Source organism: Lampetra planeri, chromosome 12 (assembly GCF_965212315.1).
Source record: "Lampetra planeri chromosome 12, kcLamPlan1.2.h2, whole genome shotgun sequence".
Lineage (NCBI taxonomy): Eukaryota > Metazoa > Chordata > Hyperoartia > Petromyzontiformes > Petromyzontidae > Lampetra > Lampetra planeri.
Window position 1 is genome coordinate 13,426,662 of NC_136118.1, and position 16,426 is coordinate 13,443,087.

Genomic DNA, 16,426 nt, shown 5'->3' on the forward strand with positions numbered 1-16,426 from the left:
TCTGAGCACACATGCTCGACTGCTACATCAGTATTTTACAATGACGAAAGGAGTTTGACTTTGACTGGATTTCTTTGGATGAGACTAAAACATTGGCTGAATGTCTCTTCCGGCTCACTGATTTGCACTGAAGCACCTCTGCATGCGTTTTCTGCTTGCAGTGATGCATTCATAGTTCTTTTTCCGACAGAATCAGAGAGACTGGAGTTAATTTCTTGTTTATAATCACGCGTTACTCTCTGCTTGTATTTGTGTCACAAAGCAAGCAGAAATAATGTCACGTCTCAAGGTTTATCTACACAAGCAGTTTCTCTCAAGTACTTATTCTTTCTCACCTGCCATGTTCTCATATTTTTACATTTTCCTGAACATGCTTCACATGTGTGGGGTAGGATTATATCTGTTTAAAAGTTGGAACTGAGCATAACTAAATTTTTATTTGTTGACAGCGGGGTAATGCATGTTAGTCTGTAATGTTTGTAGATTTTGACTGTGAGCTTTGATTTAGCATGGTGGATCGGTGGTGTTTGAGAAGAGGTTTGAGATTTACATTTTCATGTTTTTGATAGAGAGAGAGGGTTGTTATGAGTAGTTTGATTCTACATAACTTTTGGTTTTAATGTAGCCATGTTTATTTTATTTTAGACATGACGGAAAAATTTGCTTGTTTTTTTTTTATAAGCAGCCTGCTACATGTGGTGGTTTGGCGTGCCGCCGTGTGCCTGTCAGATTGATGGCACGTTCATGCTCGACTCGCCACCGGTGCTGCTGGGGTACAGCCACGAGAACGAGGGACGCTGGGACTCGATGGCTCCCCCCCTCGCTGCTGGAGATGCCACCTATCTCACCCTGTTCATCACCACCGAGCCTCAGCTCATCCCTGCAGAGCCTGTCAGAGAAAAGGTACCGCACGCACCAATACTTGTTTTACAATTACAGCAAAGTCAAAAAGAATCTCCCAGCTCAAACAAGCAATTTAGCAGCTCTCATTTCTACTGGCAATCCTGACTGGTGGACATCTCAGGGTGATGGCCATTCTCTCTGTAGGACAGCCACTATGTATTCATATTTTCCTTGAATTACAAATCTACAATCATATAATTACAGGTCTCCATATGACCAAATCACCCAGGAAGCACCCAGCATCATAAAATATTGGAAGCTAAGCAAAATTGTGCCTAATCAGTGCTTGAATGGGTTATGCAATGCACACACAGGATGTTATGGAGCTGCTTGGGATTTGTGGTTGGCAGAAGAGCGCATTGTAGCAAAATCAATCGTTGTACCATCCTTCTATGCTTCTTCTAATCCCAACTCCAACGCATGCTGACCATCATGGTGAAGTATGGTCAAATAACCCCCACGATCCGCACAGGTGTGGGGAGGCCCTAATACAGCAGTCGATTGACATCCACTGCTGGATTTGCTAATGCACTTGACTTGCAATCATAATGTTGGGAGTTCATACCCAGGTCGGGAGTCAGTTCGGTTTATCATCTCTCCAAGGTTGATACAATTAGCGATTTTGATTTGAGAGTCAATGATGGTTGTTCTATGGAGTGCAAAATTAACCAAGGGTATGACAGTTGTCAAATATTGCATTAATTTTGATTTAAAGCTTTCGTGACTGCAGGGATTCATATTATTGGTTCTTTCGGTAAAGTCACGTAGAAGGGAAATAATAAAATAATAAAAATATAATTTCTCTTCTACGTGACTTTACCGAAAGAACCAAAAATATATTGCATTAATGTTGGTAATACAAATGTCTTGTATTATGCCTTTTAAAGTTTTGATTTACATATCGACATAGTATATCATCTTCCCTGATGGAAGAAAATTACACATTTGTTTTTGTCAGTTACATAGGGGCTTATCACACAACTAGAGTTAATTCGTGTGTCCATCATAATGTCCGTAAAATGCAGCATTCATCAATTGTGGCAGTTTTACAACTTTGGAACCACAGCTTTTAGTGACAGTGAAGTTGATTAAATCTTGATTTGTCACAGACCTTTGAAGCCTTTCTTTTAAAATGTCTCTATGCTCAAACCCGTGTGGACCAGTGCTCAACTCGATAGAATACCATGAGCGAATTATGGTAATTCCACATTCCTATGTTGGGGACCAGCCTCACTGGAGGATAACCAATTATCGAGTATTTACAAAGTGGTACCCCAGACGTATAAATAGCTGTGTGGACCCCTGGCTGAGACCCATTGTGCATGCATATAATATCTGTCATATATGTGGTGTACTTCATACGTGATGCTTTCAATATGCTATTTGCAGTTTCAGTTACATTATTGTGCTGTTTGTGTTTTGTGTTTTCTTTGATCTTCTTTCGGCTGACCAGCTAACCGAGGTATTGAAGGTAACGGGGCCATTCCCTCTAGTGCAAGTGGAATGTGCAGTGCAGCACTCTTCCAATTACCCAATGACCAGTGGGTGTTCGGTTCATTGAAATATATGTGAATAGATACACAAGCTCTCATTATACATTACCATTAGGCATTTAGTGATGCATTGATTAATGTGTTAAATGTTTTTTTTTATCCTCACGATAAATACATGAAATCATGTTTGTAAGAATCGATTACTTTCGTTGTGTATATTTCTTCACGTAGTTTGTTTATGTAATCCTTCACTACATTGTTAAAAAAAAATATTTCAACAAAATCGTGACCTCGAATTGTGACAATTCATTGAATCGCAGAGCCCCCGCTCCTCATTGAATGTCAAGAAGGGAGCGGGGGGTGAATCATGGCATGCCTATTGACCACTCTAAAGCTCTGAGTAGTGGTTACAGAACTCTCAGGCTATCTCACACACTCCTCCTCTTCAGGTCCTCACTTTAGATTTTCCTCATCTCCTCTTTCCTCATTTCACTTTTTTGCTGGATTTTATTGTATTGTTCTGTTCTACCCCATAAATTATAACATCGGTGTAGACATGTTCCCGCTCCTCTATTACTCTCCTTACCCGTTATTAAATTTCTTACCCCTATTATTAATGTAATTATATGTAGATGCTATATATATATCCACGTTGTGTTAAAATGAGTCGGTACATTTCTGCTGCTGTGTGCTTCCTTGACTGTCTACCGTAGAGCTGCTCTTTCCTTGTAACATGGCACTCGCGTGGATGAGAGTGGAGTGGTAATGTGATCGTGTACAACCTGCAAAGTTGTCTTCACAACACCTGGCATAGCAACCTATTGACACATCAGAATGTCCCCTGAAGTATACTTGGTGTGCTTGCAATTGATGTCCATGCAGAGCTGTATAGACTACAAGCGAGTCCGAGTCGTTGACTCTCAGGTCTCTTCATCATCAAGTGCTGCCCTATAACCTCGACTCTTTTGGGGTTCTCGAACGTTTTTGTTTTGAATTTGTTGAAATTTCATCAGATTTTAACTTGTGAAGAAAATGTTAAATCCCGTCACAGAGAATCACGTTTCTGTTTGTGGTACTGTACTAAAAATGTGTTTCAACATCATTATTAATTCTCATTTTGAGTGCCAATTTAATTTTATTGAAAATTCATTCTACATTAATATGATGTTAAATGCCTAACATATTGCAAAACTGACGAATGGCTCACATTTGTTGTCAATTTCACACTAAATTTTTCATACATTTTTTTGAAACGAGGAATTTCACCCTCTGTAAAATTGTGGCAGCCTATGCCAAGGTTATTTCCACTGTGTGGGTGGGCGGACATTAGTCCCTTTTCATTTTGCACTCATTCTGGGTCATGTTTGTGCATGTGCCTTCCTGCAGTGATGGTCCACTAACCCTGCTGTGAATCTGCGTTCAAAAAGTATTCCTGCGAGTGAGATTGTAAAAGCAGCCTTGCTGGTGTGGGGATTAGTTAATATCTGTCCATCAACACAATGTGGATATATATACATATAGCATCCATCTGGAGAGGGACAGATATTTTTTTACGAGTACTTACATTGGCTTTGTGCCGTTGCATGGCGACATCTCACATGCAAACATCGCGTTCCCGTGAGAGTGGAGTGTGCACGTTTGCGTGGGTGCGGGTATACACGTGCTTTGTGTGCTGTGCATGTCTTCCGTGTGCTGTAGATAAGAAATAGATGTATTCAGTTACTATTCATTTCCGATTACTGACAATTTTATTGCAAAATTGCTCAAATTTCCCTTCTTGATTGTTCGCCAGGGCTAGATGCACCAGTACTGAGCTGTGATGTAAGTCGAAACTTGACATGTTCAGATGATGATTATAATAATGATAGGCAATAGTCTCCAGTTCAGAGCCTCAACTTGTAGCAGATCCAGTGTGTTTTTAATTAAAAACAGAAAATTGTGGAGATTTTTTTGGAGTAATTTGAGCTTTCCAGACGTCAGCAAATGTTACGCATGGTCTCTTTGCCTTTTTTATTTGCTGCCCAGTAATCCTGCATCATGAAGTATCACACTTGTTGGCACAAATAACCATCCAATTGCAAATATTTTAAAGATGCAGTCAACTGTTAATTATCCAGGGTAATCGATACAGATTGGATGGCCTGAATACAGCAAACAACATGGATAATGGAAAACATATAAATTAAGCTTTACAAACATGTGTTGTTGACCACATAGCATGGGGTGACGGTGTTGAATATATCATCTGCTTTTTTGTTTTTTTAAAGTATGTGAGCAAGGAGTAACTGTCCACCATGAATATAAAAGGTGGGGATGAGCAAGGTTAAACCGCAACCCAGATAATCTGCCCATGGATAATGAAGAGTTAACTATGTATACTTATGAGTAGTGCTTTCTCACATTACTAAAAGGCTTTCCACCAGTGAAAATGATATTCTCAATATGAATCTGTTACACATAATTCAAAGGTAAAACCCTTGGTGTAGAGCAAATAAATGCTTGTCATATATCGTATAGGCCCGTTGACCATCGACCATCATTTACACTCGCAGATATAGTACGCAACTGTCACAGAAACGAAACAAAAAACAACTTTAACACTAAATCGATCACCAATATTTCGAGTTCAGAATGCGAATAGGTTCTTGGAGCAGCATGTGGGTCCATTTGCAGACACGTGCGCCCGCAGTGGCCCGTGCGTGTTCGTGCACGTCGCATCTGTGCACACACCCAGCAGACTATCGCTTGTTGTTTGACACCTCTGCACTCGCTTCCCTGTCCCGGTCGCAGTTCGACTCCCAGGAGGATGAAAAGCTGCTCCGGATGGCTGACGCATTCGCTGCCCAGTGCGAGGCGGTATTTCCCACACGTCGGCTCGCCACGACTGTGGCCGACCTCAACGGCCGGGCCGTCTTCGTGTGCCGATTCATTCGCCCGCTACAGCCGCCGCCCGAGCTCCTGCAGGCCCACCCTGGCAACCTGCAGCTCACGGCCGTAAGTCCACAGTCTTCCCTGGGGCCCAAAGTCGAAGTGGCTCCCGTGAGCAGTGTTGATGGTGCCCGTCTCCATTAGGAACCCAAGGCAGTGGTGGAAGCTTCCATTGAACGACCTCTGCTGGGCCATATTATGCCTTCCTGTGCAGTAATAATTTAGTAGCGTGAGCATCATTGCTGCTGATGTGCAGACTGATGTAACTTAACCAGCTGCACATTCTAATCACACCAACTGCCAAAGGGTAGAATCACATACATGTAATTGGCATGTAAAGCTGCTAGCCCCTAGGCAATCCAATGTCTTACGTCAAAGTTGGCACTGCTTGATTTGGTGCATTGGTTCAATGGCAGTGGTTGTTATTTGTGTGTAAGTAGTGGGAGAATGGTGGTATAGTTATTAGCACATTTTCCTGTTAAAATGTATTTCTTGGCTATAATATACAACACCAGCGGCAAAGCTGTATAATCATGGTATGGGCCACATTAGCACAAATCAGCTTGAAATTAGTGCATTGTGCAATGTGGTCTTCATTAGCCCTGGAGATAACAGCTGAGCCTGGCACGGGCCATAGGGCATCCTTTTGTATTTCATGGGACCTCCTTTGCCAGTACCAAAATATGAGAAGAGGTTTTCCCCTTTTTTCTGGCAACAAAACAGTTTTTGTTAAGATGTTAAAACACCAAACTGAAACCTTTCGCAAGGAATCATGTCTGCATTAACCACAATACTTGTGGTCAGAATGCAAACAAAAAAAGTACTCTGATAATATATGCATTGTCTTTGAAACTGATTGGTCCACACCAGAGACAGCTTTCTTTTGAGACTAGGCTCAAAATAAAGCTGTCTCTGGCTCAAAAGAAAGTTGTCTCTGATGTGGACCAAAGACAATGCATATATTATCAGAGTACGTCTTTTGTTTTCATTCTGACCACAAGTATTGTGGTTAATGCAGACATGATTCCTTGTAAAAGGTTTCAGTTTGGTGTTTTAACATCTTCACACCTGATTTGTTGCCAGAAAAAAGGGGAAAGCCTGTTCTCATCCTTTTGTATTATGCCAGCTTTAATTTTTTTTACTAACAGCACTTTCCCCTGTAATTTTATTTGGCTGAATGGGGGCACATTGTTAGCTTTGTGCCAAGATGCTTGTGTGGGAAGCGGTAGTGTAGCAGTTAGCATGCTGCGCTACGAACCCGGCGACCCGAGTTCAATTTCCACTCACGGCCAACACCAGTGACGATTTTCTGAACTGGTCGTGGGCCTCCCCTGGTCGACTCGGCCTAAAATGAATACCTAGTGCGGTGTGTAAACATCACCACTGGGAGGACAAAGGCGGCCGGGCGTGGTGCTGGCCACCCACCCCCTCGTGTGCTGTCGGCCTTCATAGGTGCTCGCTAACAGCACTTGCCCCAATAGTCTGTTAAGGCTATACGGGCGATCTTTGTCTTGTTGTCTTTGTGCGTGCACAGGAGCTGCTGGCTCGCTACGTGTCCCTTATCCCCTTCATTCCGGACAGCGTGAGCTTCAGCGGCGTCTGTGACCTGTGGAGCACAAGTGATGTATGTCGGTCGCCTTGTCCCATTCTACTCTCGCACTCTGGCGAGTGCACGTCACCTCAGGGATGATGATCTTACAGGCGCACACACCCAAGCCATTTCTTGTTCTTTGGGAACAACTATGCTCCACATCCTATTGCAACGGTGACATTAAAAACAATCTGTTTTTACTGTGTTGATATATTGTGAAAAATACAAATTGGACAGCCTAAGCCCTATTCTTTGTAGACTTAGGATTTTAAATACGGTCTTTTACCATTGAAGATGTATAACCCACTCGAGGTCGTATTTTCTTATTTTTTTAAAGGGGTGAAGAGAGTGAATTGCTCCACTGACTTGAGCCCCCATTATAATCATGGCTCGTGTTATTTAACTTTACTTGAGAAAGTGGTAAAGGACAATCCTTGTCAGTATTTCAATCAATATAATATAGTGGAGTTAATCTAAAGGTTTCAGGTTTGCATTAATTAATGTTTTCGATCATCATCACGATCGCCATCCTTTGTAAGACATACCACCTAATTAATCCCACGTCATGTCTGTGCATGGATTACGTCGACGTTCTCATTGCTATTCTTTATTTTGGTCACTTTTTTCTTGTTTGTGCTTTTTATTTTGATGCCATTCCTTCATTTGTTTATTCATTTTATCTTGGCAGTAGGGTTGTCATTCGCTTCGTACGTATGTGTGTGTGTTGGGCTTCTTTCACGCCATGCAAAGCCAACTGCGTGTATGGGATTTGGTCCTTATATATAATTAAAGTACAGCGTTGTGGGATGCTGTTGGCATGAATTGCACTATATATAAATGAAAGGATTATTGTTATTCCGGTGCAAGTTGCTATCCTGCAGCTGTATACATGTCCCGTGCTTGTCATTATCCTTGCCGCATCAGCAATTCCTGGAGCTGCAGTGTGGGGACGAGGAGGAGCACGCCGTGCTGCTGTGCAACTTCTTCTTGGCGCAGGGAATCAAGGCCTGGCTGCTGCTGGGCACCGCGGTGCCAGAGGTGAGCTCCCACCGACCCCGCTTCACTCCCTCCCACTCCCTGTCACAGCCCCTCACTGCGTATACATTATTTAGTATTTTACCAGGTACGGCCCACTGAGCTATATAGCTCAACGAAGAGGCTTATCGCGTGGAAATTTATAGCAGCCAAATACTCTAAACGCATGTTGATTCTAAATTTGAAGGGAAAAACCGGAAGTCCCGGGGAAAAAATCCACGCGACCACGGTGAGAACATGCTAACTCCAAGTGTACAGGCGTCAGGGTCGGGTTCAAACCCACGACCTCCTGTATACCAGGCGAGGTAGTTAACATCTCGCCACCGTGCGCTGCTTCTATGTGTTCACTAACAGCTCCTGATGATACACTTAATAAGGCGAAATGTTCGTGCTGAAAACCTATCAATTTCAGTTTGTATTTGAGGCAATGGCTTACATCAATGGTGAGTGATATATGAACTTGTCCTGGACAAACCCCCGAGGTTGAGTATCTGGTGCAATGTGTACACATTCGAATTGGCGAGACAAAGGTTGTTGGGTGTTGTACTGGCCACACCACTCACTCACTCGCTCGCTGTGCCGGCCTCAATAGACGTTCGTTGAAAGCGTTTGCCGTAACAATTTTGTAGTGGGGAGTAATGGTGTAGTTCTCACTCTGAGTTATAATTCTGGTGACCTGGATTTAATATCAGGTCATGAATAACATTAATGGAAAGTGGTATCTGAACCTACACTGTCTCCTCTGAGTCACCTCAGTTTTAAAAAGAATATATGGTGTCATCTGCAACTTAACACTTGGGGAGACAAAGGCAGCTGGGTATAGTGTTGCTGATGCTGGTGTACTCACTAACGGCACTTGCAGTGTGTGTGTGTGTCAAGTATGTATGCTCAATATGTGTGTTACCATGTAATCTGCAGGGTTCCACAGCCTATGTAGTCACCCAGGAGGAGGGCAGCTACAACCAGTTTGTGATCTGGAACCCAAGCACGGGGCGCAGCTACAATCAGCACGACCACTTCTGCCCTCTGCAGAGCGTGGGCTGCCTCATCAGCGCTGACAATGTGTGTGGTGACATACTCCGCACCTCATCTTGTGTAGCATGGAGCCAGTAGTGCAGCGGCTGCCCAGATATAAAACTACATTTTTAAAATTTTGTATTTTACCAGGTAAGGGCCACTGAGCTATATAGCTATTTTCAGAAACAATCTGCCCACAAATGATAGCTCATCATGTGGAAATTTATAGTAGCAAAATCCTCTAAACGCATGTTTCTAAATGTGGAGGGAAAAACCGGAAGACCCGGACAAAAATCCACGCGACCACCGGGAGAACATACAAACTCCAAATATATAGGTGTCAGGGTCGGGATCAAACCCACGACCTCCTGCATGCCAGGCAAGGGAGTTTACATCTCGCCAACAGATATGGCATGCCTCAGGGTGCCATTATATTTCAGCATTGGGAATCTTAGGAATATGCAGGTAACAGTAAGATATTTTCTCTTTAGGGTATTTTAAGTGTATTGTCAATGTTTGTAGAGCCATGTTTTTCTCACTTTACTATTTATTGGATTATTTATGAAATTGCATTGCAATACTCTACAGCAGGGGCGGGGAACGTCCGGCCCGCGGGCCGTATGAGGCCCGCAAAATCATTTGGCCTGGCCCTGCCAAGGCAACCGCAGGCGGGACTCGAAATTCAATAAATATAGGAGCAAACCTGGAAAAGCAGTTGTGAGTAGCAACATCATCAATACCAGATAACATCACACGCCTCACCAAAGAGAAGCAGTTCCAGCCATCACATTAGGGGTGAGTTAATTAAATGTTTGACCAAATATAACAGGCTAATTTTTTATTTGATAATTTTGTATGGCCCGCGAATGATGTTATAAATATCCAAATGTCCCTTGGCAGAAGAAAGGTTCCCCACCCCTGCTCTACAGGAACAAGTGTCAATGACATGTATTCATGTGGGCTGGACTCACAAAGAGGCTGAGAAGCCACCAATGAACATGACTACATACGGGCACAGCATCAGAATGAACCTTACAGAATTTTGTGTGATACTATTTATAGACTTGAAGCAGTGGAAGAATCAAAAACGGGAACAGTGAAGGAGAATCATGATCTGTAGTTGAGATGGATCAAATACCGGTGGGCCCTCATCAGGTTCTAAATAAAGAATACATGATTGTTTGGACTTTTGCTTTGTCAGAAAAAAAAGTGATTATGGGATTTGTTTAATAACACGACTTGCTGTATTCACATTGTGGACTGGCTGAGCCACTGGAGTAGAAATGGCACAATGTTTCGCATTATCCTTGTTTCCCATAACTCCTGGCCTATTTGACACTTGGATACGTCTCTTGAAAACTACGTGTTGACCACGTGAACCTGCTGGCTCTCACCAAAACCTGCTCCCCTCTCGTCACCGCTTGCAGATCTGGTTCAACATCCAGCCGTACGACTTGCCCGCGCGCATGCACTTCGCCGTGAGCAACGCCAGCTTGTGGAAGCCCTTCTTCACGCGCAGCTTCCCGATCCCAAACCTGCCCAGTGTACAGGTGAGGCACAGTTACCAAATAACCATGACAGGGGGCATAGCGACTGATGTATGTATGTTGAACTTCTTTCGCACCGCGCATAGCAAACCGTGCTAATCCGAGGTGCGGGGGAAGGAATGGTAGCTTCAAGCTGATGCAACCACTCAGCTTGAATGCCTCACCTCACATTACAGGCAGATGATCAGACAGCTGTGGGCAAAGGACACTTGGGTGTTTGTGTTCTTTGAATATATCGTTTCCATTCCAACTCTAATTACAAATTTGAAATAAATACTAGGGATGGGCCCTATGTGGTTTTATTAAAACTAGTTTTCATATTTACCTTCATGTATTCAGTACAAACAATAGACCATGTTGATAACTTATACAGTAATCGGGTTCAGTTTACGATTGTCTTTATTATTGATCAAACAACTGCAGAGCAGCAGTCATCTTCATTGGTGGCTCGGTGCTTGTAGTGGCAATTCCACTTTCTTGTGGATGCGGTGAATCTCTCTATAGGTTGATCACTATTGTTAACCTCCCAGAAAGTCGTACTTATTTCATCACCTTTACGTGGGTCAAACTCCAACCAGGATTTGAACAAACACCCTTTTGATTGCCTGCCCAGAAATGATCACTAATACTGCTGTGTTTTTGTTTGCATATTACATTTTAGCCAGCAGAGCTGAATCATGTGCCTCCAGACAAGACATCTGCGATGGAGCTGCAGGCTCGGTAAGACACATGCGGAATCGGCATCCCCGTGTATCCTCAATTTACTCCCCACTTGTGGCCAGTGTGCGAGACCCACAAAGGCACGCCAATGTAGGCCACCTGAACAGCTGCGCTTCCTGTTGTGTCCGCGCCACTTGCGCCTATCACGAACGGCTGACCCAGCTGTGATAAAAGAGGCAGGTAGACACATGCCTGCTCTGGGGGTGAAGCTGCAGCGGGAGTTGTGTGTGTGTGTGCAGCATTGAGAAGATACTGAAGGAACGAATGATGGTGTGGCGGCCGCGGCAGCCGACGCGCTGGAACCGGCACGTGACGGCTGCGCTGCGCGATCTATTGCCGGCCCTCGAGCGCGGTATGGGCCGCGCCGTAGAGGAGCAGCACCGTGCTGAGCTCGCGCACACGCTCGCCGACTATCGGGTACACCACATCATTGTGCTGCCTCAACACCAATGCTGCACCACCATCGTCATCGCATACCCCGCACTACCGTTCGATATTGTGTAGGTTTCCAGCCAGTCACTTGTTCGCATGAATTCTATGAATTTGTGGGGAGCAGTGTTTAGGGCACTGTGTTTGAAGTGTCAGGTAACTTAGTTATATGTGTTATATTATGTAATATGTTTTTATGTTAATTATTAATATATATCTTAATTGACAATTTGAAGAGAATGCATGATTATGTGATTTTGCTGGGCTACCACCACCCTTTTTTATGAGAAGCTGCATGTGCCCATCTGGTGTGGAGGTTTCTGATGAAGTGACTGCAATTGCATTCAATTTACTCAATTACTCCATCTGCGTGTTAGCTGAGATTTTAAAACGCGGAGTGGATATTGTTGCCTTCTAAAACAAATCCTGGGCCACATACATAAGCCACGAAATGACAAGTACTATCTACATGTGTCTTGGTCCTTCTGAATGTCGATTTAGCCATGAAACACATTCCTGCGGAGGGAGCTGGTAGGAACGTTGGGTTGCTCGGTCAATGGCCAGGGTCAACGGCGGCTTGGTGTATTCCGCAAATATGCCCGACTGTGAGGGCGGGTACAAGCCGGCGTGAGTAGGTTAAACGTTGAGTTTTATAGGGGCACCACGGGGTGACCAGCCCCTCCCCACCCAGCCCCACCCCCCACCCAGCCCCACCCTCCCCACCCAACCCCTCCCCACCCTCCCCACCCAGCCCCTCCCCACCCAGCCCCTCCCCACCCTCCCCTCCCCACCCAGCCCCACTCTCCCCACCCAGCCCCTCCCCACCCTCCCCTCCCCACCATCCCCTCCCCACCCACCCTCTCCCTGCACGACGGACGGACGGACACAATAATCCCCTGTGGGCTGGTGTAACCAGAAGGTTCTTACCAGTATGAGTTCCTGTCTCAGTCCGTGCCTCGGTCTCTCCATCTCTTCCATTGTCCAGGTCTCGGGCTTCCCCATCCACATGGCATTCACGGAGCTGCAGCGTTTGGTGGAGGCTGTGTACGGCTCGGGTGTCCACAGCATTGACTTGCCGGGCACGGAGTTCGCGCTGGCTGTCTACATGCACCCCTATGCGAACCACGTCATGTCTGTGTGGGTGTACGTGGCTTCGCTGGTGCGAGTACGATAATCGTTCTGCCGAAGACCCCCCCCCCCCACCCTTGTACCGCCATCGCCTTTGGCGACTGTGGCTTCCTGCATTGAAGTAATCTGCTTGTCGCAGGCAAACTTGCTTAGTTTAAACCTTAGCTGTTTGACAGATTTTTTTGTAGACTGATTTTTGGAAATGTCTTTAACCTGCATACATTCTGTGATCCATGTGTTCCTCTGTCTGTCAGTATCATTCCAAGCATGCACCTCCCATTCTTTTTAGCAGACTTTTTCATCTTTTCCTCTATTTACTTTGAAAACATTATTAGTGGGCTTGGACAAGACATGGTTAAGACTAACAACATTCCGTCTCGGAGTTGCTAAATAGACTGTTGCATCGCAGGAGTGCGATATATGGCAATGGCTTTTGGAGGGATGAATCCAGCGGTGGGTATTTCATTGATGATGATGATTTTTGCGTCTCTATTTTTCGGGACTATCATAGGTGTTTGGCTGTGGAGTTTACTTTGGCAGAACTGCTAGGAGGCAGAATTCTGCAGTTATGATGCTAAGGTTTTCACCGTAGCTTATGATGCTCCAGAAATTAAATTCATAACCTATTAGTATCATTGACTGGTTCCAGATTGCTTTGTTTAAATTGTCTGAACAATGAATGTCGGCATAGCTAGATACTTATGGTTCTTAAGCACAGTTCATGCTTTTATTGGTTCAAACATATCGACTCTTTGGTCCATTTCTAAAGCTTCCAGTCCACAAATTAGTGAGTCTTACTCATGGGTTTAACCATAATGGCTTTATTGACGGAATGATACCTCCATGATTCATTCAAATTCCAGAACTGCAATGTTTGCCCTTTGGAGCTGTTAAAGTGCAGAACTAAATTTAATCTGGAACAATGAAATCAGTTCATATTTATGGTATGGATTGTTGTAGTATCTGAATGATAATATGATAGGGTCTTGAGGGATGGGAGATGGAGCAAGGAGCACTTCATTAGCCAATAGTAGGGATGTAGCGATACATCGAGTCTTTCAGTTAACATCGCGTAGAGTGCATGATACGACAAATCATTGTTTTTAGATTTCTGAAAATTCTAAGGTACTAGATTGAACACATCTTGAAAAACATGACAGACAATTGCTGCTCTTTTTACAGGAATAGCAAATTCTGTATAAGCAGAGTTGAGCTGTATTTAAAAGTCACTTATTTTATCGTCATTGTTTCACTCAAGTAATTTCTCAAGAAGTACTTGTGTAGATGCTATTTTCCTACATAAGTATCAAATTATTGACGAGGAATAGTGCAACTCTAGGGGGGGTACCCGAGATGTATTTGTCATGCAATAAATGTAAATCAGTACTACGGTAGCAGGAAGGGAATTGCAACAATGTTACACGAGTGAACAATGTAAATCTAGCCTCAAGTGTTTGCCAGATATGATAAGTTTAACACGTAGGCTTTCGCGACCTTTATCATCCATAATACGGGTTTTTGTTGGGTTAGATCGTGTAAATTACAGCGTTTTTGGGTTAGATCGTGTAGATTACGCGATCTAACCCAAAAAAGCTGTATTTTGCAGATATGATAAATGTAAATAACATCTCTTTGATACAATATGTCATTTTGTTATTTTTTTTTATAATAAACAAATATATTTTCATATCTCTGTATGGGTGTCATTTGTTGCAACCCAATTCCAATTTTCCAGGCGCACGGTGTCTGCCTGTATTTGAGGTGAGCAATTGAGAAGAAATTATATACATCAGCTGGAATTTATCCCGGGCACATCACAAACCATGATGCTATGGACACGTGTAACAACATTGCTTTAAAAACATCCCAAAGCAATCCCAATGTAAAAACATGCTTTGAAATAACACTGGTAAAAAAAAAATTGCCACATGTTTTGTATTTTAACTGTAATGCTGAAATATAACAATCAAACTCTCTAGCGCATTGTAGAAATGTTTTCATTGGCGGTTGGTGTGCAGTGCCTTCAAGAGTATTTAAAGCTGGTTTTGCAGTGGCCACTTTAACAAAGTGTATCCCAAAACCACGCCTGCCGTCCATGCTGCGTATAGAATGACTCATATGTTTGTTAAATCACTGACGTTTACAAAATCAACCCGTCCCAAGTGTCAGATTGGTGGCTGTGGGCTATATTAATCCGCTATCATAAATTACATATCATATACAAATTGCCGACGTCTAATGGTGAGCACACTGAACTTGCAATCCAAAGGTCACCGGTTTGATTCGATTTCCCTGAGCGGCAGTTGAAACAACGGTGCAAGTTCCTTAAATCCCCCGTCTCTGTCCACGCACTAGTATAAATAGGTACACCGGGGCCAAATGTGGTGGGGTAGAGCGTGGGTAACTTCCATCTCTTTCAAGACGTCTGGCGAGCATGGAAGAGTAGGTCAAGGTACTCTACAATCGGCTCTTTTGAGTTCCCTCTTGTGGAGACCCTTCCGCCCTCTTGTAACATTGTTACAAGAAGTAACATTGTTAAAGCCAAATAAAGTTCACAAAGAACGTGGTGGTTTGTGTGTGTGTACCATTGGGCTGCATTGTACATTGCTGAAGGCCTCGTATTCAGCCAGCAAAGCAATCCGTCTGCTTTCAGAATCCCATAAAACCTCTAGATTAAAAAAAACTGCAAATATTAGAAATCCTCACGAGTGAAGTTGCAAATGTTTCCTTCATTTCCTATATCCCCGTAAACTACCAGAATAGTTTTTCTTTCGTATGGATTAATAGATTAAAGATGTAATTTTAGATTTCATAATACAGGGTTGTTTAGGTTAGATCGAGTAAATAAATGTGTCGTTAAACCCGCCACCACCCGACACAGCCAACTAGTAAGGGTTGTCACGTAAACAGAACGTGCCAATTCGCCACAAGTACAGCACACCGGTGTGTTGGAGAGCCAAGCCACAACATTTACAATCTGAGTACGTTTCACCAGTAATTACAACTGGCTTCATCAGGCAACAGACAGATGTAATTTTAGATTTGTCGACCACTCAATTGTCTGTTAAGACGCAGAGTGGATCTCGTCCATTTCTCCTTGAAATGAGTGAAGACTGCAGTAGCAGCAGCGGAGTGTTTACGATGTGGGTCGATGGTTTGGAATTCATGCCCTCACTCGCAGGCCGTCGAATCTTTGATGCGCCATTTGTGCATCAGGTGGCTGCATCGCCTATGCCCGGTACTGATTCGGTCGATGGTCGAACATTGGCTGCGTCGAAGGTTGAAACCGAGAGGTTCGATGGTCGGGTCTTGTATGAGAAGTTGATTTTTTTTTTATCTCGGCCGCAGTCCAGACTTGCTTCCATCACCAGAATAGGACATCGTATCTGGGTTTTTGTGTGTAACTTCAACCGACATAAGGGGCCGTCCATAAATGACGTCACGCACCCAGGGGGAGGGGGGGTTTCAGACATTTGTGACGGGGGGGGGGTGTGAGAAATATGACGTCACATCAAAATGCGCAACTTTAAATAAATAGACATGTTCTACGCGATTTTGGACGATTTTTGACCGCCCCCCTCGTCACACGGCGTCACAAAATGTCAGACCCCACCTCAAATATGACATCACAAAGC

At 43.8% G+C, this 16,426-nt stretch overlaps 1 protein-coding gene and 1 long non-coding RNA gene across 4 annotated transcripts in view; one reads left to right on the forward strand and one right to left on the reverse strand.

Annotated features, from left to right (window-relative positions):
* CC2D2A (coiled-coil and C2 domain containing 2A) overlaps positions 1-14,478 on the forward strand; it is a 42,661-nt gene extending 28,183 nt beyond the window's left edge. For 2 of the 3 annotated variants that reach the window (XM_078599601.1, XM_078599602.1), the window contains exons 29-37: positions 730-903; positions 5,187-5,390; positions 6,859-6,948; positions 7,840-7,953; positions 8,869-9,012; positions 10,395-10,517; positions 11,176-11,234; positions 11,474-11,651; positions 12,649-14,478. In XM_078599601.1, the coding sequence (XP_078455727.1) occupies positions 730-903; positions 5,187-5,390; positions 6,859-6,948; positions 7,840-7,953; positions 8,869-9,012; positions 10,395-10,517; positions 11,176-11,234; positions 11,474-11,651; positions 12,649-12,837 (1,275 nt within the window). In that variant the 3' untranslated portion in view covers positions 12,838-14,478. The remainder of the gene's footprint in view (positions 1-729; positions 904-5,186; positions 5,391-6,858; positions 6,949-7,839; positions 7,954-8,868; positions 9,013-10,394; positions 10,518-11,175; positions 11,235-11,473; positions 11,652-12,648) is intronic. The other variant, XM_078599603.1, reaches the window with a different exon arrangement.
* On the reverse strand, positions 208-12,793 carry LOC144721728 (uncharacterized). Its single transcript, XR_013585952.1, has 3 exons — positions 12,591-12,793; positions 10,362-10,502; positions 208-889 (listed from the first exon to the last, which is right to left on the reverse strand). It is a non-coding gene; the product is annotated as an uncharacterized LOC144721728 (long non-coding RNA).
* Positions 14,479-16,426: the final 1,948 nt, after the last annotated feature.